We start from the raw sequence: 27,330 nt of genomic DNA, 5'->3' as shown, positions 1-27,330 counted from the left end.
GAGAGGAAGAGGTGGGGCTTACGGCTATCAGCAGTCAAACATAGAAAAATGGACTCTGATTCCTTCACACATGTTATTCCATGTGCCCTTGTTTCTCTCTACCTTTCTAGGTGAGGCTCTTCTCCATGGAGAAGAGTTGACACAATAAAGTCAGCTGATGGACGAGATGAGGCTGTGGATGATTTGTCACTGGAACCAGGGGACTTCAGACCCTTGTCATGAACTTTGAGGTTTCTCCTGCATCTCTTCAGCTCAGAGACCTTTCCAGGGTCCACATCTCCCAACATCCCTCCTCCAGCTCTGTCTCCCCCCACCCCCATCTATCTGACACTCCTCCACATTCCTTACCTCGAGCCCTCCCCCACTCCCGGGCGCCCTGCTCCCACTCCACATTCCCTCAGGATACTCCCCTGGAGTGGAAAAACCATCCCTCATCCCTTTCCTGCTCCCAGCCCTGGGATCGGACATGCTGGTCATTCCTGTTTGGGATGGCCCAAGAGATAATGGCTGGCATACAGCCCATCTGTCATCACAGGATTCTCAAAGCTGTTTCAGGTAGGACCCCTTGCCCACACTGAGCATCCACCCTGGCCCCTGCTTTCCTTGGCCCCTGCTGTCTCCCCTTCTCCAGAAACAAGGTGGAGGACCTGGCAGCCAGCCCAAAGGAGAATAAGGTAACTTCAGGTCAGCTTTCTATGCCTTGCCCCCAGATGTCTCCTAATCCCTGCACACCCTGGGCCACAAGGCAGACCACGGGGAGAGGTTGGGTGGCTCTGGGAGTCACAGCTCAGGAACGTATGCTGTCCTAAGGGCAGATAGGGATGAGCACCATAGACCACGCTGTTATGCAGTTGCTTTTGTTCAGATGCATCTGGCTATCTAACCAACATCTGCTCGGGACTCGTCTCTTACAGACACAGGTGTGGTCAGTAGCTTCCAGTGCTAGCTCTGCCTGCCTCGAGCTGCCTGACCTTGGACATCCAGGTTTCCTCATAAGTCAAATGAAGATGATAATACTGACCTCGCAGGGAGGACAGGAGGATGAAATGAGTCTTCACATGAAACAATTCATACACTATAATGTTCAAGTCCCCCTCCAGGTTCTCAATCTAATTCTGTACTCCAGAACTCCTTTTTCTTTTCCTTAGGGAGGGTGCCAAATTGTACAAGTTTAGGCCCCCCCCCCCAAATTTAGACCTGCCCTGAGTAGTGTACAAATGTTAATGATTAGCACAAGTGGTCAAGAAGGACTCTGAGGTCAGATAATACATGATGAAAATCCAAGCTGTGTGGCCTTAACCAAGTTGCTTAGCCTTTCTGAGTCTCAGGTTCCTCATGAAGCAGATAATCCTCAAAGATTATTGTGAGGTTTGATCTAATAATCCTCGTAAAGTACTTAGCATAGTTCCTGCTGCATTAGCACTTTTTCCTTTTTTTTTTTTTTTAGCATTTTCTACATAGTAGTTTTCATTTTATTATTATAAACTTCCAGAAACAGGGACTCTAAATCAAACTGCAAGAGAGTGAGGGCTGAGGGCTGAATTTCTGGGCCAAAAGAAGAAAGTTCCTTCAGCCTGGAGAAAACAATGTTCAGGGGAAGTGGGTCTTTGTACTTGCAATATGAAAAATCTGAGTTAGATTCAAGAAAGTACATAGTGACCTCTTGAAGTTCCCTTTCAATTAGATTCTTCTGAGGATGACCGGGCCTTTGGGCCCTGCCCACCTACCTCCACCTAGTGCCACTCACTACACACCTACGGAGGCTGGCGTCCCCGCCCCATCTCCAAACACTCAGGCTGAGCCCGGGTAGGAGGAGGAGGAGACATTTGGGATTCTGCTGTGCCGGGCCCTGAAGGCAGGAGCGGATGAGATATGGGTGCAGTCTGGGCCCAGTTCCCTGGCCACACAGTGCATTCTAAGGAGAAGGGACTCATTTACACCCCGGAGGGTGTATGAGGGATACCAGAAGGCGGAGCCCTGTGGGGGAAGTGCTGTCTTGCTGCTCATTACAATTAGCAACGCTTGGTTAGTACCACTGCTAAATATCCGTCCGGCTTTGCCGAGGGAACATATCCAGCCCGGGTCAGGGTGGGTGGGTGCGGGCGGGCCAGAGAAGCACATCTGGACAAGGACAGCGAAGGGCCTGGGTGCGAGGAAGAAGGCCCAGAGACCGCCAACCGCCTCTCAGGGATTCACAGCGCTGCGGAGGCGAAGCCGGCATTGCCCCGAGCGGCGCGCAGATGTGGGCTCCCAGATGCGCCAACGCCGGGGCTCTCCAGCCGGCCCGCCGAGGTGGCCGCGCCGGGAACGGCCTTGCCAGCAGCCGCAGCGGCCGGAGCCCAGCCTCCAGACAAATCCCACCCCCGGCCCCGCCCGGCCAATCCATCTTGCTCGGGAGGTGACGCTTCCTAGGAGAAGCAAGGGGCGGAGAGGGGAAACCCAAGCCTTTGGGGGCTCCCGACAGGTGTTTGGGGGAGAGGGCGGAGCCTGGTCGGGGAGGATGAGGAGGGAGGGGCGGTGCTGCCCCTTTAAGAGGCGGTGGCGGAGCCGGGACCTTTTCTCTTTCCCCGGAAGGAAAGCGGAGCCCCGGCTGGGCGCGCAAGGTGGGGAGGTGCGGGGCTGGGCGTGGAGGCGGGGCGCGCGCGGAGGGGACCGCTCCCTCCCGTCTTCCTCGCGATCCACGGGTCTGCGTTCCCAGATCCGCCGCGGAGCCCAGGGCGAAGGGGGCGCGGCCGGGACGAGCCGGGGGCAGTGCCCGGGGCGGGGGGGCCGTGACCGGCGGCTGGGCAGGCGGGACGGTAGACCGGCGAGCCTCGGAGAGGAATCGGGGCGCGCACACCCTGGGCGGACGTGACACCGACGCGGCTGAGGGCCAGAAACTTCGCAGCGCTGCGGGGCTCCGGGACGCGCCCGCCGGAGCGGTCTCCGCGGTCCCCCGCCGAGCGCGCGGCAGGTGGCCGGGTCCTGGCTCCCAGCGCCGGGCGCCCGCGCCCCCGCCCCCGCCCCCGCAGCCATGGGCCCGCGCGCCCGCCGCGCCGCCTGCGTCCCGCGCCCGGTGCTCTGCGCGCTCGCCTTGATGGTGGCCGCCGGCGGCCGCGTCGCCTCCGCCTTCAACCTGGACACCCGATTCCTGGTGGTGAAAGAGGCCAGGAACCCGGGCAGCCTCTTCGGCTACTCGGTCGCCCTCCATCGGCAGACGGAGCGGCAGCGGCGCTACCTGTAAGTGAGGCGGGCGGGGCGGGGCGGGGCGGGGCGGGGCGGGGAGACCGTGCGCGCGCCGGTGCCGATCCGAGCCTGGGCGCAGCCTGGCTTCCAGGCCCGCGGGCCGCCGGCTCTAGTGACCGGGATTAAGGGGGCGGGGGCCTGGGCAGCCCTTCTGCGGCCGAGGTCTGGCGGCAAGTGGAGGGAGTGGGTGTGGGATGGGGTCAGCAGTCATTAGCAAGTGCTGACCGGCCGGAACCTGCCTAAACTCAGCCCCTCAACCCTTTAAACCTCTCTTGAAAGTGGAAGTGGGGTCCCCGTTTCCCAAGCCCCCTCCCACTCTGTCGACCTAGTATCTAATCTATGAATACTTCTCTCCAGGGCTGGGACCTGGGGAAAACTGCAAGGTAAACACTCAGTGGAACCCTCTATCCCCTTTCCTGGGAAGAACCTGTGGGCATGTGTGTTTAACACCTCCCCCCTCCCGCCCGCCGGCCTTTACACCTTGCGTTTAGTCTGCCTGCCTGCGGGCCATGCCAGCCACACCCTCTGCAGAGCCAGACTGGAGGGCCTTCTAAGGGGCTTGGCGCTTGGCGGTTGCAGGGTGAGGTGATGGGCGAGTCTGGGCATTTGGAGCTGTCCGGGAGCTCCCTCTGACCCCTTGAAGATGGGGAAGTAGAGGGAGCTGTCCGGACTCCTGCTTGGTCTCCTGCCCCCACCGCACCCCCAGCAGGGACGCCCTCCCACCAGACATCTTCCCCACATTCCACAGATTCATGTTGAATCTTCAACCCTGAGTGTGTTTGTTTTGGTTTGAAGAGGGAAATGGTGTTTTTCTCTTCTGTTAGACTTCCCCCCCCCTGACAGCTGTAAGGAGAAGGAAGGGGGAGAGCTACCCACAGGAGAGAGGAGAGAAGGAGATTGCATCCAGCTGTTTGTTTCCTACCCTGCTTCCTGCTTCCCGCTGCCACCGGCACTCTCCTGCCTAGAGTCCAGGTTTCAGGGATTTTTCTTCTGGAGGCTCAGGTGCTGAGGTTGACAGCCAGGGGAAGAAGGCCGCTGGGGGAGGGGAGGGGAGGCTACCCCAGGAGGGAAGGTGTTAGGAAAGGTCAGGCAGGCCCCACCTAAGTCTCTGGGCTGGGGGACCTACCAGACAGCTATCCCTACCTGGTGTCTCACTCCACTGAGCAAGAGGACATGGTCTGATACAGGGTGTATTGTAACCTTTCTCAACTCTGGCTGGAGCCTGCAGAAACTTGAGGAAGCTTGGAATGTCCAAAGTCCAAACTCTGCCCCAGCCTTGGCCTCTGCCCTGTCGGCCCAGCCCCTGCCCAGTCTACCTATCTACCTGGGCCTCCATCTAGCTTCTGCAGAGGCTAAGGCCACCACATCCTTCCCAGCGCAGCACCATGCCCTCGGCCAGCCTTTCATCTTTTGCAGACCTTAAAAGTGACCATCAGCACAAGTTTCTGTATTGGCGCTTTTTCTGCCCCAGCCCAGAAAAAGATTTTCTGACTTTCCAGACTGACTCTGCATGATATAAAGCAATGCAGTGTAAAAAGAAGATCAGGAAAGCAAGAGTAAATAATGAAAAGCTGGAGTAGATAATGGGCTCTGTAAACCCCGCTCCCCATCCCCCCTACCCACCATGTGACCTTGAGCAAGACATTTCCCTTCTCTGGGCCAGTTTTCTCCAAAAAGGGGTTGGACCTGGATCTATAGCGTCCTTCCTGCCTCTGTTGGCCTATAAGAGGCAGCTTGCGATTGGAGAGAGAGAAGAGGCGAGGCGCCGGAGTCCCACGGCCACATTCCAGTCTCGGAACTGTCACTAATACCTGAGTCTTAACGTCTCTACATGTTGGCGGAAGGAGGCGGGGCAGCATGCCTTCTTCATGAGGTGCCAGTGGGGCTCTCTAGTGAGACAGCGTGTGTAAAAGGCTCTGTACATGCCTGTGTCTCCGGGGAGCAGTTAGTGCTCTTGTGCTGAAGCCAGGCTCTTACTACCCATGTGCCTCACCCAAGATGGCTGAGCAGAGGGGCTTTACCTTTCTTCCTGGGTGGCTAGAGATGGCATTAGACCTGCTAAGAGCCCAGGAGGTTCTAAAGCTAATGACCCTTGGAGAGGCAGGAAGTTCTAAACAGAGGTCTGGGCCATTCTCTTGGGTATCCTGTCTTTCCCCAGGGTAGTTCTATATCTTGGTTCATCTCCTCTTCTTGCTGAATTCTGCCCCTTGGCCCTTTGGGAGAGCCAGCTGGGCCATCTGGTCTTAGTTGCAGCCAGCTGTATAGCCAGATGTGAACAGCTGCCTGAGTGCACAGCTTAGGGCAACCAACAAGTCAAGTCTTATATTCTGTTAGTCTACAAGTCCTTTTGGAAGAGGGGAGAGGTTTCATGGTCATGAATAAAAACTCTTAGCCTGGGGCTCATAGAAGGTTTGCAGGAGGTGCAGGGACCCCTGAAAGTACATGTAAAATCATGCATCTGTGCGTTGTTCTGCGGGCAGGAGGAGGGGAAGAGCACAGTTTTCATCATATTCTCAAAGATGGCCTTATTCTAGAAATGGTTAGAAACCCAGGTGTGGACCCTCTTTGTTCCCTATCTCTTTTGTCTCTGGGCTGGAGTTCACCCCAACCCAGGCCCCAGCTCCCCTGGCTCTGGAAGCAAGAAGTGAGGAGCAGGCCCAAGGCCCCAAGAGCTTTGGGCTTCTGTGAGAGGCGTGAAGAGCCCTGGGGAAGCAGAGGGACTGTTCCTCTGGGCAATGGTCCTTGCCCCCAGCCCCTAGCCCCTGCTCTGTAGCTCCCTCCTGAGAATCCAGTTGTCCTGGTTTGGTCTGATGCTGTGGGCTAGGGAAGATACCACTGGAGCTTTCTCTCCCCTTTGCCCTAGCCTGGAAATGAGGGTGTCTGCGGAGCCTGGGGCGGGGGTGGCTGTGGCTCCCGGCAGATGAGGTCATATCTAAGGTAGGTAGGAACCGGGCTTACCTGCTGTGCTCTCCTAAAACATGTTTCCCTGGGCAGGGCAGGCGCCTGGCAGCCTCCAAGGCTCGTGCTGGAGGAAACAGACAGAGCAGCTGTGGCTGCAGGCAGAAGGCCTGTACCCCGAGTGCCCTTCTCCGTTCCCTCCGGTGACCAGCCCAGGCCAGGGAGCTTTAAATTGGGGAGAAGGCAGGGGAAGACTCATCTAGTAGAAAAAGAAGTGAAAGGGGGTTGGCCGGAGCTGAACAAAGGAGGAAGATGTCTGTTGCAGCATGAGGGATTGAGGCTAGATAACATGAAGAACGCCCCAAGGGATCAAACATGGAAAAGATACTAAGGAGCCAGCAAGAGGGAGAAGAAATGAGAAAAACAGCCTTGTTTGGGGACATGGCCTCTTTCTCCTGTCCTCTCTCATTCTCTTGCTTCCTCCAGCCTGTTGCTCTGGTTCTAGGGCTGAGTCACCAGTGGGGAGAGGGGGCTGGGTGGGCAGAGTAAGGGCGATGTGGGGGGAGGATGGAGAGGGCTGCGGCTCAGCTCACTGGAGCAAGCAGCCTCTGGGGAGTTGGCTAATTCGGGCAGCAGGATGGGCACAGAGCTGGGATCCAGCATCTGAGAGCTGCCCCCACCCCCACCCCTGGACTCAAAACTGTAGCAGTGCCCTGCGCCACTGCCCCCCGCCCCCGCCCGGCCTGAGGAGTAAGGCATGGGGCGTGTGGTCTGAATGCTCGCCCCTCTGGCCCCCCCACGTTAACTAAAAGCTTCCCAGGCACCTCCCTGATGAGGATCCTGGGAAGTTGAATCTTACAGGCAATTTCTCTGAGCATCACCCCACCCCAGTGTCCCCCAGGGAGCCTTCTTCTCTGCAAGGAGAGCCAACCTGGTGTCTTGAATGCTCCTTAGCTCCATTCCCCAGCCTCCTCCCATACTGCCGTTTTCAGCTTGGCTGTTGCATTAGCTTTGAACACCAACCCCCACAGCCCCCCACCCAAGGAAGAGTGATGGAACCGGGTTGAGGAAGTGCTTTTATGGAACTTGGAGTTCAAGGGGCTCCCCAGAGGCCAGGATGAGCTGTCTGGCTGGAGCCAAAGAAGAGGCTGAGAAGCTGTCAGAAAGCCCTTGAGAGGTCATTTCATCCATCCCCCTAGCTCCTGGAGGGGTCCAACCCGGCTCCAGGAGAGGGGAGGTCAGATCTCCTTTCTTCTGTGCTTCAAGAGCTGGGCAAAGCATCCTACTAGCCTCCCTTCTGACCACAGCCTGGAGGTTGGACTCCGTGGCGGTCTGGGAGGGGTCGGCTTCTGGACTCACTGATCTGGACCAGACCCAACGGCAGGCAGCAGAGGTGCTCCTTTGCATATATGTTTTACATTTCACTTACATGCCAGCAAGGTCTCTCCCACACCTGGCTGCAGCTTAAGGAAGCTGGACCTGACCCTCTGGACATGCCTTTCCCCATCTAACTCCCAGTCCTCTGGCTGTAGACCCATTGGATCCCGGGCTGGGAGCCAGAGGGCCTTAAAGGGCCTCTGAGCAGGCCAAGTAGAAGCTAAAAATACTCCAGGGGGGCTGGAGGAGGGGGGCTCCTTTGGAATCTCTGGGGAGGGAGGGGCCTGGGATGTGGGGCTGGAATTAGGGCACTCGCCCTGCCCCATAACCCATCAGTGGGCACAAAGCTGGAGCAGGGTGAGGGCTGAGTGGGTATAGATGGTAAAGGGGTTTATTTTTTTTAATATTTTATTTATTGATTTATTCATGAGAGACAGAGAGAGAGAGAGAGGCAGAGACACAGGCAGAGGGAGAAGCAGGCTCTATGCAGGGAGCCCGACGTGGGGCTCCATCCTGGGTCTCCAGGATCAGGCCCTGGGCTGAAGGTGGCGCTAAACCGCTGAGCCACCCGGGCTGCCCAAAGGGGTTTATTTCAACCCCAGTTGCCATTCTTGTTTGGCTTTGCCTGCTCAGTACCCCAGGAGGCTAAGAGGAAGGGTCCCTCAGCCCACTCCCCCTGAGATGAGCAAAGCTGAGAGGTCATGGCCACCCTGCTCCTGAGCTGTCTCATGCCCCAACAGCTTGGTCAGGGCTGCATCTGGGGCAAAGCCATACTTGCACTGCATTTCACACCCTGGAAAGCAACCAGGGCTCCCCAGGGACTCCTTGCCACCCGCCCCCTTAGGCCTGGACCTGTCCCTTCAAATTCATGATAGCCAACACTCAGCCTCTACCTCCAGCCAGATCGGGACAACGACGCTAGAACACACCCCACCTCAGTGATTCCACCGCCACGAAGTACTGCTTAGGTCCCCTCCTCTGCTCCCTGTAAATAGCTGAACCAGTCTGCTGTTTGCCCTCTGTTCTAGACTCACTAACCTGATGGGGCAAAGATTCCTGGGTGCTTGGAGGAACACCTGGGGGTGAGCCAGGGCCAGTCCCTGATGCCGCCAGAAACTGGACAGACAGTGCTCACGTTGGCCATGACTTCGGAGTCAGAAAGCTCTTGTGAAGAATGAACCTGTTTGTTCCCCTCAACAGCCCTGGAGGTTGATGGGACAGCTGCTGTTCCCATTTCACAGATGAAGCACTTACAGCTCAGAGACGGAAAAAATTGCCCCAGGAGGCAGAACAAAGCCGAGAACCAGGCCCTTAGGTTCCTTTCCCACAGGCTCTTGCTTCCCTCTCTCACCTGTCAGTGGCGCCGGGGCAGATGTCCATGGGTGGTCAGGCAGCGGACTCACCGAGCACCCTCTCCAGCCGGGCAGAGGGTGACTAATGGGGCCTGGCTGCCACCCTGGTGCCCTGCCAGCTTTCCCCCAGCCCCTCCTAGCACTGCTCTGCTTGGAGAAGCTGCACCCTTGCCCCCAGGGATGCTTCCCAGGGTAAGCTCTGAGCTGAGATGTGAGGCGCAGGCAGAGATCCCACCCCTTCCCAGCACCCCAGGCAGTGCATTCCTCACAGCCAGTGGGCGGAGGCACCCCAGGTCCCGGCATGCCCAGGCCCTGCCCTGCCCACTCCCTGGAGCCCTCACTCACAGGTCCCAGGCAGGAGTTGCAGGCGGGGCCGTTGCTGTGTACCTCCAGACTCTGGCAGGAAGCCCAGAGCCTCGGGGTGATAGTGTTGCTGGAGCTTGATCGAGGGGTACCTAGGAGGTACCTGCCACCCAGGAGGCTGTGTCCATCAGGATCTGGCTGGCAATCCTAGCAGAATGTCTAGAGGCTACCAGGAGGTGATATCCCGAGAGCAAAGGGTGGTAGAGCTGTCTTCTCAAACTGAGGTGCACAGTACTTGGGATACATGTTAAATATGCAGGTTCTAGGGCCCTACCCCCAGATGCAATGCAGATGGTCTGTGGTAGGCTGAGGAATTTGCCGTTTTTTAACAAATATGCTGGGGATTTCTCATACTGGTGGGCCAAGGACCTTGTCTTCTGAGATACTGCTTCCAGGCTGATCTGCCTTCCTCTCCTCTAGCCACCTGTCTGGGATGGGGTGGGTGGCGAGGGCCCTAAGCACCCTTGTAGGAACTTGCTTTGCAGTCATTTTCCCCAAAGATGGGTGCTGGGCAGGTTGGGGCCAATCCCCACTCTCGTGCCCACCTGCCAAGAATGTGGCCCTGTGGCCCCACTGTCCAAAGGGCCAGGTACCCAGCACTCCCAGCCCTTGTATGCCTGTCTCAGGGTAGTGGCAGTGACGTGCCAGGGAGAGTAGACCTCACGCAGGTCACTCAGGGGCCTTGCTGGCTGCAGCTCATGCGGCTCCAGTTTTGGGGACACCCACTGCATTCAGTTGTCATCTCCTGCTGCCATTCTTCAGTGCTAGCCCCTAGACCTAGGAGGGACCCAGGCCTCCAGCACTGCCCCTACCCCCTTCACGTGTTCTCAGGCCGCTCTGGAAGTTGATCCCTGTGCGGGGATTCCCCTGGTCATTCTCTCTTCCCGTCTACCTTCACCTCAGAGGCCAAAGCATTCCTTTCAAAACCCAGATCTGACCATGTCATTCAGATGCCAAACATTCCTTTCAAACCCCAGATCTGATCATGTCACTCCCTTGCTTAAAAATCCCTTCCCAACCTGCCCTTCTGGGCTCCCCTTCCACCCCCCACCTCCCCCCACCCCCCCGCCCAGGTCCCCCTGCCCCCTGGGTCCCTCCTCCATGTTCCCAGCTCCTGCTGTATAAAGAGCCTTGCAAATCCTGAGTCACCCTGCTTGCTCATGCTTCCTGCCCTTGCACATGTCATACCTTTGCCTGAAGTGCCCTTCCTTCCTTTCTCCTGGTGAGCCCTGGTCATTCTCAGACTCTGACCAGGTTCCCCTCTTACGTGAGCCTCCTAGACTACCCCCCCAACACTGGGTCTGGGCAGGTTTGCACCCTGCTTTCCTCTCCCAAGGCCCTCACTGCAGATATCTGTTTTCTTGCCTGCCTCTCCTGCATTGGCCACTCCTGGAGGGCAGGGGCCAGGATCCATTCATCTCCCGATACCAGAGCCTGGCACACAGCCTGGCACCAGGGACGCAGCAGACGCTCAGCAAACATATTGAACAGAAAGTTGTTTGCAGCAGGCTTTGGGAAGTCTGAGCCCAAGCCCACCAGCCTCATTGCCCCCCACCCCCCACCCCAGGCTCCTGGCTGGTGCTCCCCAGGACCTCGCTGTGCCTGATGGCTATACCAACCGGACCGGTGCCGTGTACCTGTGCCCACTCACTGCCCACAAGAACGACTGTGAGCGGATGGACATCTCAGAGAAAAGTGAGGGAAAAGGCGCTGAGGATCAGCGCGGGGACAGGAGCCTGGTCGGGGAGGGGGGCAGGTAGCACAGAGGGTGACCTGGAGGAGCTATCAGGCTTACCTGGGCAGTTTCTAGTCTTCTTGTCCAGCTGGGGGGAGGGAGCTCTAGAGGAAAGTGGGACTACATGGGATTTGTAGAGCTGAGATTCCTGGTGAGCTGGAGGAGGGCAAGGGAGGGCTGCCTACAGTAGTGGAAAGCCAGGAAGACCAACTCCTGCCCACTGGAGGCTCCAAGCACCAGGAAGATGGGTGCCCTGGCTCATGATCCCTCCCATGCCCACAGGTGACCCTGACCATCACATTATTGAGGACATGTGGCTCGGGGTGACTGTGGCCAGCCAGGGCCCTGCGGGCAGAGTCCTGGTAAGTGGGCACTTACTGTCCGCTCCCCCCACTCCTGCCCTCTCCTTCATTTCCCAGGAGCTGGGGAGGGAAGCAGAGGGTGGGAGAGGAGTCTTTAGTGAGTGAGCTGGGACCTTGCAAATGTCCATTTATATGACTGTATGTCTCCATGGGCCCAAGTATCCCCTTGATCCTTCACTTATGGCATGCTTCCAGGGCCTGGCATGGCTTGGGTCCTGTCTGAATCACCCACTTCCTTTCCCCTCCTGGGGTGCTCACCCTTCATGGGAATGAGCTGAGGGAACTGAGGAGAAAAGGGCAGAGAGAGCCCGGGGCAGCGTGGCCTGGGCCCGCTCCTTCCTGACAGGCTGGCCCGTGGAAGAGGCACAGCCCTGCTGACCCCAGCTCACCCCCTGGGCTTTGGGGGCCACTCCCTGCTGTCACTTGTCACTTCCTGGCTACATTCTTCAGTGTCAGCCCCTGGGGTCTCAATTTCTGAATCCCAGATAGGCGATTTTCCTTTTTTTTCCCCCCCACTTAAAAAAAAGTGTGATGTGAAATTTACAGATAGCAAAATGTACTGATATTGAGTTTTAATGAGGTTTGACAAATGAAACACCTGTGTAACTGACACTCATTAAAGAAATATTTACATTACTCCAGAAAGTGTGCCCCCCTTCTAATCAATCGCCACCCCCATGGTCATCCCTGTTGCATTTCTTTCACCTTTGAACACTGTTTTAAGCTCCAGGGGTTTGCATCAGTTCACTGAAATGCCATTTTTAGAACCATGTTATGGACAGCAGGTGGTCTAGCATTCCATTTAAGGCAATTGCAGGTCCCAGGCCCTTCAGCAGTTGTCTGCTTACCCGTTCAACAAATGTCCAGGGCAGCCTGGGTGGCTCCGTGGTTTGGCTCCGTGGTTTAGCACCGCCTTCGGCCCAGGGCGTGATCCTGGAGACCCGGGATCGAGCCCCACATCAGGCTCCCTGTATGGAGCCTGCTTCTCCCTCTGCCTGTGTCTCTGCCTCTCTCTCTCTCTCTCTCATAAATAAATAAATAAAATCTAAAAACAACAACAACAACAAAAAAAAAAAACAAATGTGCAGTGAGCCCCTACTGTGTGTCGCGCATCTGCTAACATTGGAAGCTTAGCAGTGACTCAGGCCTGCTGCTGCTGGAGCTCACAGCTGGCAGGAGACACAGAGAGCAAGCAAGCAAGACCCAAGCCCAGTTCTGGGTTTCGCCTGCCCCTGCTGTTTTACAAATGCCCTGTTCTGCCTGATTTGTCCTGCAGCTGTTTGTTGAACACCTCCAGTATGTGGGGAGAAGCTACCAGAGAGGTGGAGCAGCCTAGCGCTTAGGAGCTCAGACTCAGGAGCCTGACAGCCTTGGTTTGAGTATTCTCCGCTTCTCTCTAGATGTGAGATCTTAGAGACTTAGTTCTCTGTGCCTCAGTTTTCTTATCTAAAATGGGGGGGTGGTGGTAGAAATTGTCTCTACTCCCCAGGGATATTGGGAGGCATCCTGGAGGCAATATGAGAGGAGTTTAGACTTCTGTCCAGCATACAGTAAAGACTCAGTAGGTGTTAGCTGTTATTTCTGCTGTCATTGCTATTATTTTAATAATGGCCCATCCATGAAGAGGGCACAGCAGAGAAGTAAGTTCCTTAATCTGCTTTGTATCTAGGTTTGTTTGTTTGTTTGTTTGTTTGTTTATTTATTGAAAATATTTTATTCATTCATGAGAGACACAGAGAGAGAGAGGCAGAAACATAGGCAGAGGGAGAAGCAGGCTTCCTGTGGGGAGTCTGATGTGGGACTCGATCTTGGGACTCCGGGACCACACCCTGAGCCGAAGACAGACACTCAACCACTGAGCCACCCAGGCGTGCCCCTAACTAGCTCCTATTAGACCCAAGAGCCTGGACCCACATTCCCTCATCCTTTCCCCTTTTCCTTTTGCCAAGATCTGTAAGGCTCTCAAATCCAGGACCTCCTGGCCTTCCCCAAAAGTGTTCCCAGCCTTCAGCGCAGATTTCTGAATCCTGGAAAGGAGCCCAGAGACCTTTTCCAGCTCCTCTCCAGCAAAGCCAGAGGTGCAAAGGGCCAAGGAGACAACTGGCCACAGGCTCAGGCTGTGTGTGTTGGGGGGGGGTGTCCCCAGGTCTGCGCCCACCGCTACACCCAGGTGCTATGGTCAGGATCAGAGGACCAGCGGCGCATGGTGGGCAAGTGCTATGTGCGGGGCAATGACCTCGAGCTGGACCCCACTGATGATTGGCAGACCTACCACAATGAGATGTGTAATAGCAACACTGACTACCTGGCAACAGGCATGTGCCAGCTGGGCACCAGCGGCGGCTTCACCCAGAATACCGTGTACTTCGGTGCTCCCGGTGCCTACAACTGGAAAGGTAGGGGCCATGGGGGAATGGGGGGAGGAGGATGGGGAGGGTGAAGGAGGAGCAGAGACCACCCACTCCCAGGTAGCTACAGGGACATCTGGCTCAGACCCTCCACACTAGAGGGCAGAAGAGACGTCTTTGCCCACATCGCTTCAAGCGCTTATTATGTCTATTAATCTTAAAAGACTTTTATGAGGCAAGTGTCCTTGCACCCGTTTTATAGAAGACTGAGCCTCCGAGAAGTGAAGTCAATTGCCCAAGGCTGACAGTAAGTTAGCAGACCTGAACTGAAACACACGTCCATCTGACTCCACCTCAAGCACTTAAAACCTTATTAAAGTAAAACATGCTCCTGGTACAACTACTAACTGGGACAGTAGGATTTGGAGAAACAAAGAGTAAAAGTGCCCCTCTTCTCCCACCCACCTCCCTTGTCCTGTTTCCCTGTGCAGACTGCCAAGTGTCTTGCGGAGCCTCTATTTTAGAATATATAGATATCTTTAAAACCACACACATACACAGAATCACATTAAACATGCTGTCCTGCTACTTTCTCTTCCCACTTATCAACAAGTTGGGGCATTTGTTCTCGTCAATACATACAGGCCAATCTTTGAGGGGACCTGTGGAGTATTTCTTTGTATCAAGAACTGTGCTTGTAGCTGCATGGCCACACTACCACTCGGTGGGGGGCTGGGGCTCACCCCGCCATCTCTGCCTTTCTCCACCACACAGGTTATAGCTACATTTGAGCCTTCTCTCCTTACTGCATCCTTCTTTTTTTTCTTTTTTTTCTATTTTTAAAAAATATTTTATTTATTTACTCATGAGAGACACAGAGACACAGGCAGAGAAAGAAGCAGGCTCCGTGCAGGGAGCCCGATGCGGGACTCGATCCCCAGACTCCAGGATCACGCCCTGGGCCAAAGGCAGGCGCCAAACCGCTGAGCCACCCAGGGATCCCCTGCATCCTTCTTAATTGCAGAATCAACAGGCAGAGGGAGCCCTGAATCATCTCCTCTTGACCAACAGGTAGCCTAGGGCATAGTTGTAGCTCCAGACTCACTGGAGGCAGAGGCCTCTGCTCAGTCCTCTGATCCTGCCTCCCCTACTCCTGGTCCTTTAGAATCTCGCCAGGGCAGGGCAGGGCAGCAGGTACTCTCCAGCAGCAGCCCCAGGGCACAGGGGCAGGTACGCAGCCCAAGCTTGGGGGCAGGATCAGGAGATAACAGCATGGAGTCTGGCCTCAGTGTCTCCAGTGAGGGAAGTGTCACTTAGTAACCAGGAGCCTGGATGACCAGATTCCAGCCCTGGCTCAGCAACTATCCCCTGTCCCTGAGCCTTGCTTTCTTCATCTGCAAAATGGGCATTATCATTCTACTTCACAGAATGACTAAGATAAAGTGGATGTGATTTGCCAAAGGCAAAATGCTCACAAATAAAAGGTGTTGTTATATTTTTCTTGGGTGGGGGCGGCAGGGGGACCTGGATGTGGTGGTTGAAGGGAGTGATTTCAGCTCCTCCCTTTCCCCTCCTGAAATTCTTGTGAAGGAAACAGCTACATGATTCAGCGGAAGGACTGGGATTTATCCGAATTTAGTTATAAGGACCCAGAGGACCAAGGAAACCTCTATATTGGTGAGTCCAGCTGTGGTGGCTCCTTGGGTGGTGGAGGAAGAAGGTGACCCCATTCCCAGCACACTGGCCTCTCACCTTCAGTGCCTGGTAGAAGAGTGACACCATGGCATATGTGTGACTAGTGGCATTTAGTTCAAGTAGCACACACTTGTTGAGCACCACCTGTATGCCGGGCCTGTTCTGAGCACCCAAAACGCATCCAGAGTCCACTTTCTTGTCCAACTTGGAATAGAAGATATTTGGGGAGTCTGAGGGGCTGGATCCAGAGTGGAAGGGGCAAAGTTCACTGGGCCTTGATTGACCACCTTTCCCCCATCCCAGGATACACGGTGCAGGTGGGCAGCGCCATCCTGCATCCCACGGACATCACCATTGTGACAGGTGCTCCCCGGCACCGACATATGGGTGCTGTCTTCTTGTTGAGCCAGGAGGCAGGCGGAGACCTGCGGAGGAGGCAGGTGCTGGAGGGTACGCAGGTGGGCGCCTATTTTGGCAGCGCCATTGCCCTGGCAGACCTGAACAATGATGGGTGAGACTCCAGGGACATTCTCTGGGACCAGGGAGAATGGGTGAGGGGGGCAGGCTTGCCCAAGAGAAATGCTTTTTTTTTCCCAGAGAAATGCAAGGTTGTGATTGTTCATTTGTTTGCATGCTGTTTACAGGGATTTGCAAGTCTAATTTGCATATTGATTTGCAATGAGACTTGATGCGGTTCTGGGTATTTACATGTCAATTGCATGACACCTGCATCTCCTTTTGTCATTTTATGGTTCTAGGGGATATGGGTTGTTTGGGTGTGATCTGCCCTCCATGGCTTCTCCATGACCTGTGTTTCCTATTAGATGGGTCATGTTAGCATTTCCATGTCCTTCCCGTGAACCATGGCCAGAGATGCCATTTGTATAGCCTTGTGCCCTGGCACAACTGTGTCTGCTAAACAAGAGTTATGTTGTATATTGGAGGCTGACCCCACACTCCTGTTTCTCCCTCCTTCTCTCCTTTGCAGGTGGCAGGACATCCTGGTGGGAGCCCCATACTACTTTGAGCGGAAAGAAGAGGTAGGGGGTGCCATCTATGTCTTCATGAACCAGGCAGGCACCTCCTTCCCTGCCCACCCCTCCCTCCTTCTTCATGGCCCGAGTCGCTCCGCCTTTGGCTTCTCCGTGGCCAGCATTGGTGACATCAACCAGGATGGATTCCAGGGTACGAGCCAGCACTCCTAACCCCAGCATACCCACTAATGGAGTGTCAGCTGCATACCAGGCTTGACAGGGCCCGAAAAGGAGACGGGATGGGGCCCGAGTCCAAGGAGCTCACAGCAGTAATAGAGAGAGGCTGTGCAAGGGAGCCACGAGTGGTGAGCTCGGTGGGCCTCCCGGAGGACTGGATATACCACTCCTCCCGGCATCAGGGGCTGGGCTGAGTGTGCACAATGAGGGGCACAACATGAGTGTGGGATACTTGTCTGATCTACCCAAATTTAGTAGATGTAGGGTGTTCACATTAGAGATGCATGAGGCTGGAGGGGCAGTGTGGAGATGGAGTGGATGCTTTGAAAGCCAGGCAGAGGAACTGGGGCTTTACATTTGGAAAATGGTGGAGGGGCGTCCAGAAAAGGTTTTGCGCAGGGATGTGATGTCATAGCTTGGTACCTTGAAAGCTGATCCTGGAGGGTACATGGGATAGCTGGGGACAGCAAGGCTGGAGGTGTTAATATCAAGAATGTATTATATCAAGTACGGGATTTAAGGGCTGGGATAAAGTGGGAACCCCAGATATAGAGGATGTCCAGTGCTCTGCAGGACTTGGGGACCAGTCAGACCTGGGGTATCAAGGAAAGAGATTTAGGAAGAGCCTGGTTGCCATGGGAGCACCTGACTTATCTGGAAACCACTTTTTTGACCACCTCAATTTCCCAGAACATACCTGAGAACCAAAAGGAAGGCAGAGGAGTCTCTAAAGAGCCAAAGTAGGTGCTAGAAAGTTCAAAGTTCAGTTAGCAAAGTCTAAGCATTTACTGATAGAAGAGGCATCCGGTTTCTACTCAGGACCTGCTTACTCTTTCCTTTACATACTTTTCTAACAAGCTTGGCTTTCTGGTTACCTAGGCCCTATCAGATCAAAAGCAGTGAACTAGCAAGAGTTTAGTAAAGTTTAAGAAGATAATAAAACATTTGGGGTTTATTTGTGGCAATGATGGTTAGAATTTTTAGAAGTCTAAAGTCTAAAGAGTTTTAACATGGAAAGTTATAGTGTGATTAAAATTCCAGCCCCTGGTGTTAGATATGGACTCAACTATCCTCTTTTCTACTCATTAGCTGTGTGACTTTGGTTTCTGACTCTGCTTCCTCACCTTTAAAATGGGACGGCAGTACCTACCCCCAGCAATCTTGTCAGGATTAAGTGAGATGAGTGCTTGATAACTGCCTGGCAAAGTCACCAGTGGGGAACACTTCCTTTTGTGGCTCTTCTGGTAAATGTCATTAGAAGAACTGGGTGTCTGAAGGGGAGGTTGGTGGTGGGGATGGAAGGTACCATAGTAAGGGAAAACAAACACTAGGCCAGTGGGCAGGCATCTGGAGTTTAGGCCTGCTTGTGATATTAACTGGCTGTGTGACTTTAGGTAAATCACTTGCCTCTCCTAGACCTACCTTCCCACATAGAAAAGGAGCAACTGGGCTCACAGTGGTCCCAGTTTTAATCTTGAGCCGCAGAGCTCTGTTCCCTGATGTTCTGAGCACTGTCTGGCAGTGTGAGGTCAATTTCCTGCTGGACCCCATGACCTGGAGTGCAAGGTCCGGGGGACTTGGGGCCCATCATACTCAGGGTGACCTGTCCTGCCTCTCTTCCCCAGACATTGCTGTGGGAGCCCCGTTCGAGGGCTTGGGCAAAGTGTACATCTACCACAGCAGCTCCAGGGGGCTCCTCAGAGAGCCGCAGCAGGTATGAATGGACAGGAACAAAGGGAGCTTTGCCTCCTTCCCCTCACCTGCCCTCTCCCTGTTACCACTAGGCCCCACTCCCCAGGGCTCACCCTGAGCCTGTCCTCACCATTTCCCCCTTTTCCCAGGTAATCCATGGGGAGGAGCTGGGACTGCCTGGCTTGGCCACCTTTGGCTACTCACTGAGTGGGCGAATGGATGTGGATGAGAACTTGTACCCAGACCTGCTTGTGGGGAGCCTGTCAGACCGCATTGTCCTGCTGCGGTAAGCCAGGGGCCTTTTTCTCTTCCAGCCCTGTCTGCATGCAGTCCCATCTCTGCCCACCTTCAACACCAGGCCCATGCAAGCCTGAGCCACAGTCCTGTCCTGACAGGGGGCAGGCAGGGGGCACTGGTATATGTGTGTTTTCTATGTAGGGCACGGCCTGTCATCAACATCCTCCACAAGACACTGGTGGCCAGGCCATCTGTGCTGGATCCTGCACTCTGCACAGCCACCTCCTGGTGAGACTCTCAGCCCTTGTTTTGTCCACGCATCCCTCCTTATGTATGGGCATGCCAGGAAGGACCTTGGCTCCCAGCCCCCTCCCTTGGCTGCTCCTGATATGAGATGAGTGCTGGGGTAAGCATTGCCCCTCCTACCCAACCTTATTAAAAAAGCCAACTTCCTTGCAGGAGGTCATGGGCAAACTGGAGGGATATTAGAGCATGGTGGTTAGGAGTAGGGGCTCTAGACCACCTTGTTCAATCCCAGCAATTCCCATTGCAGTGGTAGCGGTGGACTCTGGGGAGTGAGGTCCTGGAGGAGGAGGGAAGAGGGAGATAGGTGGGTGGGAGAGAGAGCCACCTTGAGCAAATTGTTAATCTGAGTCTCAGATTCTTGCCTGTAAGACAAAGTTAATAATAATAATGAATTTATAGGATTGTTATAATAATTTAATGAGATAATGTACAAAAAGACCTTCACATGGCACCTTATACACCCAAAGTGCTCAGAATATATTAGTTGCTAAGATAGTGTCAGTAATGAGGGTGATGACCCTGAGGCCTTTGTGTAAATGAGGCCTGATCAGAAAGCAAAGGGACCCAGAGCAGAAAGCAGGGGTGAGTGGGAGAAGGAGATCTAGACAGTGCATCCTGTACAAGACTGTGCAGGGCACCAAACAACTGATGACTTCAGGCAACTCCTTCTGAAGGAGGGAGCTTCAGTTTCCCCATTGGTGACCTCTCACCCCGCTGAGCGCAGAGTCCAGTGAGGGGCTAGATTTCATGATCCTGAGCTTATGACCCAAGCCAAAACCAGGAGTCCAGCACTTAACCAACTGAACTACCCAGGAGCTCCTCTAACCTGTTTTCTATGGCTTTAGTGGGAGTGGGGAGGGAAGAGGCCCAGGACACCCTCAAACCAGCTGTGTGGACTCCCCAGGTTTGCCCCTGCCTTTCTGCCTAAGGGCCCTGGTTTTCCCTTGCCCAGTGCAGGGGTGAAGGCCAGGGCCTGGATGACTGGGTTCCCCTGTGACCTCCTATGTGTCTTCTGATTCCCAACAGTGTGCAGGTGGAGCTGTGCTTTGCTTACAACCAGAGTGCTGGGAACCCCAACTACAGGCGAAACATCAGTGAGTGTGGGGGTATGGAGCAGGGAGGGGCATGCTTACCTGACCACTGGATAACACCCCATCCATTTCTAGCTCTGGCCTACACACTGGAGGCCGACCGGGACCGCCGCCCCCCTAGGCTTCGCTTTGCACGCAGCCAGTCAGCTATCTTCCACGGCTTCTTCTCCATGCCAGACATGCACTGCCAGAAGCTGGAACTGCTCCTGATGGTGAGAGAGGGGCAAGGGGCAGGACACCTGCTCCAAGTTCTCTGGAGGAGGTATCCAGAGTCTGTACAGGGCAGGGGTGAGGGACTGGAGTTTCCCCAAAGACAGATGTGGGGGAGGTTGGCCTGGAAGACCATAGGGTTACAGGAAGTATAGGGCACAGTATGTGGTAGGAAGAGATAGAGAGCCTCGGAGTGGGGATAGGCGCCATAGGGCTCATCACCTCTGAGAAAAGTGAGGGGTGTGAGACTCTTGATTTAGTTGATGTCTGGGGGGGGAAGAGGTTCATGAGTGGGGGACCAGCTCAGCCCCTCTCTAGGGTATCATGGTTGAAAGAGCTGATCCTGGGGGCCACAGGGATAAAGGGAGGCTCAACAATCCCCCCTTTCACCCCCACCCCCATATCTGGGGAGGAGTCCCATCACCTCGCTTGTGGATCAAAGTTGTGGGAAGGGGGTCAATTTTATGACAGGACCAGAGGGGGTTCAGTCTTACTGGGGTTTTTCAGGGTGGGGGGACCTCATCTCTTTGAGGGTCAGGGCGGTGTGAAGAGTTAACCTGTGTGGCGGGGGATGGGAACGCATTGCTGGGTTCAGCTCCCCCTCATTTCCCAGGACAACCTCCGGGACAAACTCCGTCCCATCGTCATCTCCATGAACTACTCTCTACCTTTGAGGATGCCTGAGCGCCCCCGGCTGGGGCTGAAGTCCCTGGATCCCTATCCGGTCCTGAACCAGGCGCAGGCTCTGGAGAACCACACCGAGGTGGGTGGGGCCGGAGCCGGGAGGGCGGGGGGCCCGGGAAGGCTGTGGGGCCAGAGGGCGCTGTGTGTGTGTGTGTGTGGGGGGGGGTCCTCACGCCTCTGGCCACCCCCAGGTCCACTTCCAGAAAGAGTGCGGCCAGGACAACAAATGCGACAGTAACTTGCAGATGCAGGCGGCCTTCGTGTCCGAGCTGGGGCAGCCGCTGAGCAGGTGCGCTCTGGGCCTCGCTGATTGGCCAAGGGCAGGGCGGGGCGGGCCTTCATTGGCCAACAGGAGGTGAGGGGCGGGGCCCTGGACGATCTGAGGGGCGGGGCCGCAGGGAAAGGCGAGTTGGGGGCAGGGACATTGACTGGCGCGGGGGGATGCTCCCGGCGGCCTGTGCTGGACAGGAAAGGGGCTTTCTTCCCCAGGGGAGGCTAGAGGGCTGGGCCTGGCTGTCCCAAGAACGGACTTTCTTCACTCAGTAGACCTGAGGGGCGGGGCCTAACTGACCCGGGGCGGGGCTCGGGCTCAGGCCTGGGGTCCTGCCCCTCAGGCTGCAGTACAGCAGAGACGGCCGGAAGCTGTTCCTGAGCATCGACGTGACCAACACCCCGAGCAGGGAGCGCGCTGGGGAAGATGCCCACGAGGCGCTGCTCACCCTGGCGGTGCCTCCCGCCCTGCTGCTGTCCTCAGTGCGCCCCGTGAGTACCTGCCCCCGCACCCCATTTGTCCTGTGCCCACCCCACCCACTTCCTCTCGGCTGGGCTTCCTCAGGCGTCTGCAGTATCTCTAATGCTACGAGCACCCAGTGCTCGAGCCCCTAGGGCATCAGATCCGGTGCCACAGGAAAGGGGCGGGAGATGCCCTACTCTGACCACTCAGACCGGATTCTTCTTTCCTCAGGCTGGGATGTGCCAGGCCAATGAGACCATTGTCTGTGAACTGGGGAACCCCTTCAAACGGAACCAGAGGGTGAGTGCTGGCCACACCTTCCCAGACCTGTGGATCCCAGGCTCTTACTCTGATGAGCCCCTTAACCTTGGGTCGGCCTGCCTGCTTCCCAGGCTTCCTTGAAGCAAAGGGCCAGGGTGGGGGACAGGGAGATACAGGAGGACATGGGGAGAGACCCGGAGACTAAGAAAAATGGGGCCACTAGGGAGCACAAAGCTAGAGCAGGAGGAGGTGAAGAACTGGATTTTGCTGAGCACCTACTATGTGCCAGGCCCTGAGTCCATTGCTCACGCTTTTTTTTTATGCTGTTATTCTCACAACCTTATGAGAAAATAGATGATTTTCATAGAAAGAAAATATAGATTTAAAAAGTTGGAGTAACCAGGACACCTGGATGGCTCAGTCAATTAAGTGCTTCACTCTTGATTTCAGCCCAGGTCATGATCTCAGGGTGGTGAGATCAAGCTCTGCTTGGGGCTCTGCATTCAGCAGGGAATCTGCTTGAGATTCTCTGCCTCTCCCTCTCCCTCCCCTTTTGTCCCTCCCCCTAGCCTCTTACACACTCTCACTCACAAATTAATAAATATTTTTTTTAAAAAAAGAAAAGTGTAGTAACTTGCTCAATGCCATGTAGTTGAAAGCAGAGAGGGCATGGACAGAGAAGAAGGGGACAGGGAAGCAAGAAGAGGCTAACAAGGTGAAAGAGTGGACACAGGTGGGCAGGTGGAGACTCTTTGCCCAGAATGGGGTGGGAGGAGGAAGCTGGAGAACCAACTCCCAGCATAATGTTCAGCCCCTCTCTCCCCCATGGCATCACCTCTGCCTGGCCCAAATGCCCCTCTCTGCCTCCCTGGCCCTCATGGCAGATGGAGCTGCTCATTGCCTTCGAGGTCATCGGAGTGACCCTGCACACAAGGGAGCTCCAGGCGCAGCTGCAGCTCTCTACGTGAGTGACCTCAAGAAGCCAGTCTGCGGCAGGAGGGAGGCACCCTGGGACTTCCTCCAACCCAGGCCTCAGCTGATACCTCTCCCCTACTTCCTGCGCTCCCTCCCCAGGTCAAGTCACCAGGACAACCTGTGGCCCATGACCCTGACTCTGCTGGTGGACTACACACTCCAGGCCTCACTCAGCATGTGGGTACCACCCCTACCCCAGCCTGCGTGTCTGTGCTACGGCCTCTCTGTCCCCGTGGCTCCCAAGCTCCTTGGACACCTCTCTCTAGGCCTGGTATCCTCAGGCCTCTGCTTCCCCTGGGTTACACTTTCCCTTAACAACAAGCACTATCATTATTGTTGTTACTATTATTCCCCTTGCGAGGGAGGTAGCAGTGGAGGAATCAGCCACCCTGGGGCCAAGATGTTGGTGTGGCCCTACATTTCTTGAGAGCTCATGGTGCTAGGAATTTAAAAAAATATATTTTTTCTATTTATTTGAAAGAGAACAAAAGCATAGGGAGGAACAGAGGGAAGAGGTAGAAGCAGACCCCCTTGCTGGGCAAGGAGCCCAATATGGGACCCAAGATCATGACCTGAGCTGAAGGCAGATGCTCTACCAACTGAGCCACCCAGGTGCCCCACTAGGAATTTTATATACAGCAGTCCACTGACTTCCCACAGCAGCCCCATGCTATGTATGGCAACTGCTATGAACTCCATTTTATAGATAGAAAAACTGAGGGTCTGGGGGGATAAATAATTTGCTTGAGCAATAACTAGCACACAGATAGTAAATGCAAAGCAAGGATTTATCTCAGATCTTCCTGATATAAGAAGAGCTGGAGTTGGCCTGCCTTGATGTCCACCCCTTCTGGCCGGGCCCCTCCCACCTCCTTAAACTTCAGCATCTTTCTTACCCTTAGAGTGAATCACCGGCTACAAAGTTTCTTTGGGGGGACAGTGATGGGTGAATCTGGCATGAAAACTGTGGAGGACGTGGGAAGCCCCCTCAAGTATGAATTCCAGGTAAGGGGGCTATGGGGACCCTGGGTGGAGACTCCTGGGAAGGTGGGGATGGGTCTGGGTCTGAGGGTGTGAGGGTTGGGGATGGGTGAGATGGAGGGCGTTTTCCAGGAGGCTGTGGCCATGACGCCCCCTTGTGCCCACAGGTGGGCCCAGTAGGAGAAGGGCTGGCAGCCCTGGGGACCCTGGTCCTAGGGCTGGAGTGGCCCTACGAAGTCATCAATGGCAAGTGGCTGCTGTACCCCACAGAGATCACCATCCACGGCAATGGGTCCTGGCCCTGCCGACCACCTGGAGACCTTGTCAACCCTTTGAATCTGACTCTCTCTGTAAGGACACCATTTTGGGTTGAAATACATTTACATCTCATTTGCATTATATCTCATTTGCATGCTGCAGGGCAGACCAGCCAGTGTCTTGCCCTCCCTCTCCTCATATACCTTTAGGAGCCTGCCTCTCCCCTGACTCTGCTCCCACTCATTCCTCCCAGCCAACATCATCTTCCTTTCTCAGGTCCCTGAGGACAGACCCCCATCTCCACAGCGGAGGCGGAGACAGCTGGACCCAGGGGGAGACCAGGGCCCCCCACCAGTCACTCTGGCTGCTGCCAAAAAAGCCCAGTCTGAGCAAAAGCTGGTGAGTGGCCAGGGCAAGGTTGGAAGGGATTGTCACTACCAGCATAGGGTGTGTGGGCACCAGGGGGCACTGAAGGAAGGGAGATTGTGTTCTAGTCACCAGGAGACCCTGGTTTGATGAGATGATGTGACCTCTGTGCCTTTAGGAGCCCCTAGTCAGAGGGAGGAAGACTCATCTCCTACCTCGGTGGGCATCCCCACTGCTCTTGCCCTTGGGGAGCAGTCAACACATTGGGCCAAAGGAAGAGATGCTGGCTTATTCCTGAGAGCCCCATCCTGTTGGGGGTGATATAGCTGCTCAAAGTCTTGGACATTAGGGCTGGAAAATGGGAGAGGCAGGATGAAGGGGAGGCAGGGAGACGTGGGAGGTGTAGGAAGCCCCTGTGGGGAATGAGAAAGGAACAGGCCTGGGAAGCAAGTTGAGGCCTAGCTGGGTGGAGAGGTAGGAGGTGGTGTCCAGATGGCAGGAGCTGGCATGAGCAAAGGCTCAGTGTGGGGGGTGTGAGGTGCTGGGCCCCATTTATACCAGACTGTCTCACATCCTATATTCCCTGCCCCCCTCAGACCTGTGGCAGTGACCACACGCGCTGCGTGTGGCTGGAGTGTCCCATTCCTGATACCCCTGTCATCACCAATGTGACAGTGCAGGCACGAGTCTGGAATAGCACCTTCATTGAGGTCAGTGCCTGGGTCTAGAGGCCTCCATTGCCCCACCTTCCCGCCAGGGTGGGGAGACCAACAGGGAGAGGGTGGAGCCTGGGTCACAGCAAGGCCTCACATGTGTACGTGTGCCTCTGTGTGCATGCGGGTGTCAGGGACAGCATCGTGTTTTACATGGGAATTATTGTATACCTGTCACAGTATGCCCGTCCTTGTTAGCTTGTGTGCCTGGGTGCCGACGTGACGTAATGCTCATCTCCAGCCAAACGACCTTCTCTCCTGTGTCCATTATTTCTTCATCATCTGTTTCTTTCCCACCTCCATGTCTTTGCAGTGCTGTTTCTTCCCCCGGAATGCCAGCTCCCCTCCTGTTATCTCTGCATGTAAACTCCTAATCAGCCTTCAAGCTCTCCCCAGCCGCTTCACCTCCAGTGAGGTCTTTTCTGAGATTTCCAGCTGCAAGCACCCTCTCCAGACACGGAACTTTCTCAGAAGCCGCGCATACCACCTATCATGCTCTGCTCTGGGCTGCACTTAACTGCCAGCCTTCTCATGCCACCTAGACCAAATTTTTCTGTAAATGACTAGATAATAAATCTTCTCAGCTTTTGTGGGGCATGTGCTGCCAAATCCCCAGTCCTGCGATTAAGCACAAGCTACCATAAACAGTATAGAAACAAATGGGCGTGGCTGTGTGCCAAAAATATCTTATTTACAAAAGCATGGGACAGGCCAGATTTAGCCCAGAGACCTGACCCTAGGCCGTGACCTTCCTTGTCTCTGCTGTCCCCAACATCCGGCCTAGAACCTGATGCATGAATGATGTGCATTTGTGTGTGGAGATGCCTGGCTCTTGGATCCCTTGGAGTGCTGCTTAAAGATGCTATGTGGTGGGAGGGTGCCCTGGGCGGGGATGCTCAGGGTCAAGAGGGAGGCTCACAGGGGTTCACCTGCTTCTTTTGACCCTTTCCCCCCTTTTCCACCGCTTACTGTAATCCAGGATTACAGAGACTTGGACAGAGTCAGTGTAGCCAGCTGGGCTACCTTGTTCCTCCGAACCAGCATTCCCACCATCAACATGGAGAACAAGACCGTGTGGGTAAGTAAGTGTATTAAGGAGCAGCAGCGCCTGGCCAGGGCATGGGAGCGCAGGGTATGTTTTCAGAACACTCTCATAGGCTTTAGCGATATGGTTCTCAATCTTGGCAGCACATGGGAATCCTCTGGAGGACTTCCAGTGTCTGGACCATACCCCTAAGCGATTCGATCTGAGTCTGTGGAGGGTGGGACCCAACCAGGTTGGGTATTTTTACAAGTCCCCCTGGTGATTCTAAGGTGTAACCAGGACTGAGAGCCTCTGCTTGAGCTTTTTTGTTTTTGTTTTTGTTTTGTTTTTTGCTTGAGCTTATTTGATCCCTACAACTTCTCTGTGAAGTTGTTCCATCTCCGTGGAAACTTGAAAACAAAGTTCTCAAAATTGATTCTGAGTTACATCTGAGAGGAAAAAAAAATGATAAAACTGTTCATCATTTTTTGTGAAAAGGTAGTGGAGATATGGAGGACATAATACAGGAGACGAAGGGAGGGTTGCTTAAATATATTGTGGCACAGCTCCTAAAATAAATGAAGGTAGTGGAGGAAGGGCCAGAAAGACCAAGGGAACAGAATAGAAATTTATTATATGGATGGCATTTTAAAAATTTATTTATTTATTCATGAGAGACACAGAGAAGCAGAGACACAGGCAGAGGGAGAAGCAGACTCCCTGCAGGGAGCCCAATGTGGGACTTGATCCCAGGACCTGGGGATCACGACCTGAGCCAAAGGCAGACGCTCAACCACTGAGCCACCCAGGCGTCCCTACAGATGGCATTTTTAAGCAAAGGGGAAAATTAGATTATGAAGTGGTGTTGGGAGAACCCATTTGAAAAGTAAAGACAGACCTTTACCTCCCATGATAACCAAAACTACAGTGGAGTTGGATTAAATATTTAAATAGAGGAAATAAAACTTAATATACCAGAAGAAAATTCAGAAAATAACTTAATAGTCTTTAATTATGGGAAGAGGGAGTTATTTTACTAAACCCAGAAGTTCCAAAGGGAACATTTGACCAATTAGATGGGATGAAATTTTAAATCTGTATATATAGCAAAAGAAATGATCAACTAGAAGGGCAAACGAAAGATTGCTTTTAAAAATGTTTCTAGGGGGATCCCTGGGTGGCGCAGCGGTTTAGCGCCTGCCTTTGGCTCAGGGCGCGATCCTGGAGACCCGG

The 27,330-nt window shown here is 54.7% G+C and overlaps 2 protein-coding genes across 3 annotated transcripts in view; both read left to right on the top strand.

The window, feature by feature from the left end:
• Nucleotides 1–27,330, top strand: part of PDK2 (pyruvate dehydrogenase kinase 2) — a 116,281-nt gene that overhangs the window by 62,901 nt on the left and 26,050 nt on the right. The gene's annotated exons all lie outside the window — the stretch shown is intronic.
• Nucleotides 2,999–27,330, top strand: part of ITGA3 (integrin subunit alpha 3) — a 28,514-nt gene continuing 4,182 nt past the window's right edge. Inside the window, exons 1-23 of one of the 2 annotated variants that reach the window (XM_077852802.1) lie at nt 2,999–3,219; nt 10,783–10,910; nt 11,233–11,312; nt 13,459–13,708; nt 15,251–15,337; nt 15,659–15,866; nt 16,344–16,540; nt 18,192–18,280; nt 18,408–18,544; nt 18,697–18,783; nt 19,828–19,895; nt 19,968–20,104; nt 20,716–20,865; nt 20,978–21,075; nt 21,401–21,548; nt 21,751–21,819; nt 22,665–22,744; nt 22,855–22,932; nt 23,658–23,760; nt 23,904–24,086; nt 24,271–24,393; nt 24,957–25,070; nt 26,053–26,151. In XM_077852802.1, the coding sequence (XP_077708928.1) occupies nt 3,014–3,219; nt 10,783–10,910; nt 11,233–11,312; nt 13,459–13,708; nt 15,251–15,337; nt 15,659–15,866; nt 16,344–16,540; nt 18,192–18,280; nt 18,408–18,544; nt 18,697–18,783; nt 19,828–19,895; nt 19,968–20,104; nt 20,716–20,865; nt 20,978–21,075; nt 21,401–21,548; nt 21,751–21,819; nt 22,665–22,744; nt 22,855–22,932; nt 23,658–23,760; nt 23,904–24,086; nt 24,271–24,393; nt 24,957–25,070; nt 26,053–26,151 (2,919 nt within the window). In that variant the 5' untranslated portion in view covers nt 2,999–3,013. Of the gene's footprint in view, nt 3,220–3,549; nt 3,609–10,782; nt 10,911–11,232; nt 11,313–13,458; nt 13,709–15,250; nt 15,338–15,658; nt 15,867–16,343; nt 16,541–18,191; nt 18,281–18,407; nt 18,545–18,696; nt 18,784–19,827; nt 19,896–19,967; nt 20,105–20,715; nt 20,866–20,977; nt 21,076–21,379; nt 21,549–21,750; nt 21,820–22,664; nt 22,745–22,854; nt 22,933–23,657; nt 23,761–23,903; nt 24,087–24,270; nt 24,394–24,956; nt 25,071–26,052; nt 26,152–27,330 lie in introns of those variants that run through there. The other variant, XM_077852803.1, reaches the window with a different exon arrangement.

The sequence above is a fragment of the Canis aureus genome, chromosome 16 (assembly GCF_053574225.1).
Source record: "Canis aureus isolate CA01 chromosome 16, VMU_Caureus_v.1.0, whole genome shotgun sequence".
Classification (NCBI taxonomy): Eukaryota; Metazoa; Chordata; class Mammalia; order Carnivora; family Canidae; genus Canis; species Canis aureus.
Note: the sequence above shows the minus strand (reverse complement) of the source record. Positions and strands in the feature narration are given on the sequence as shown.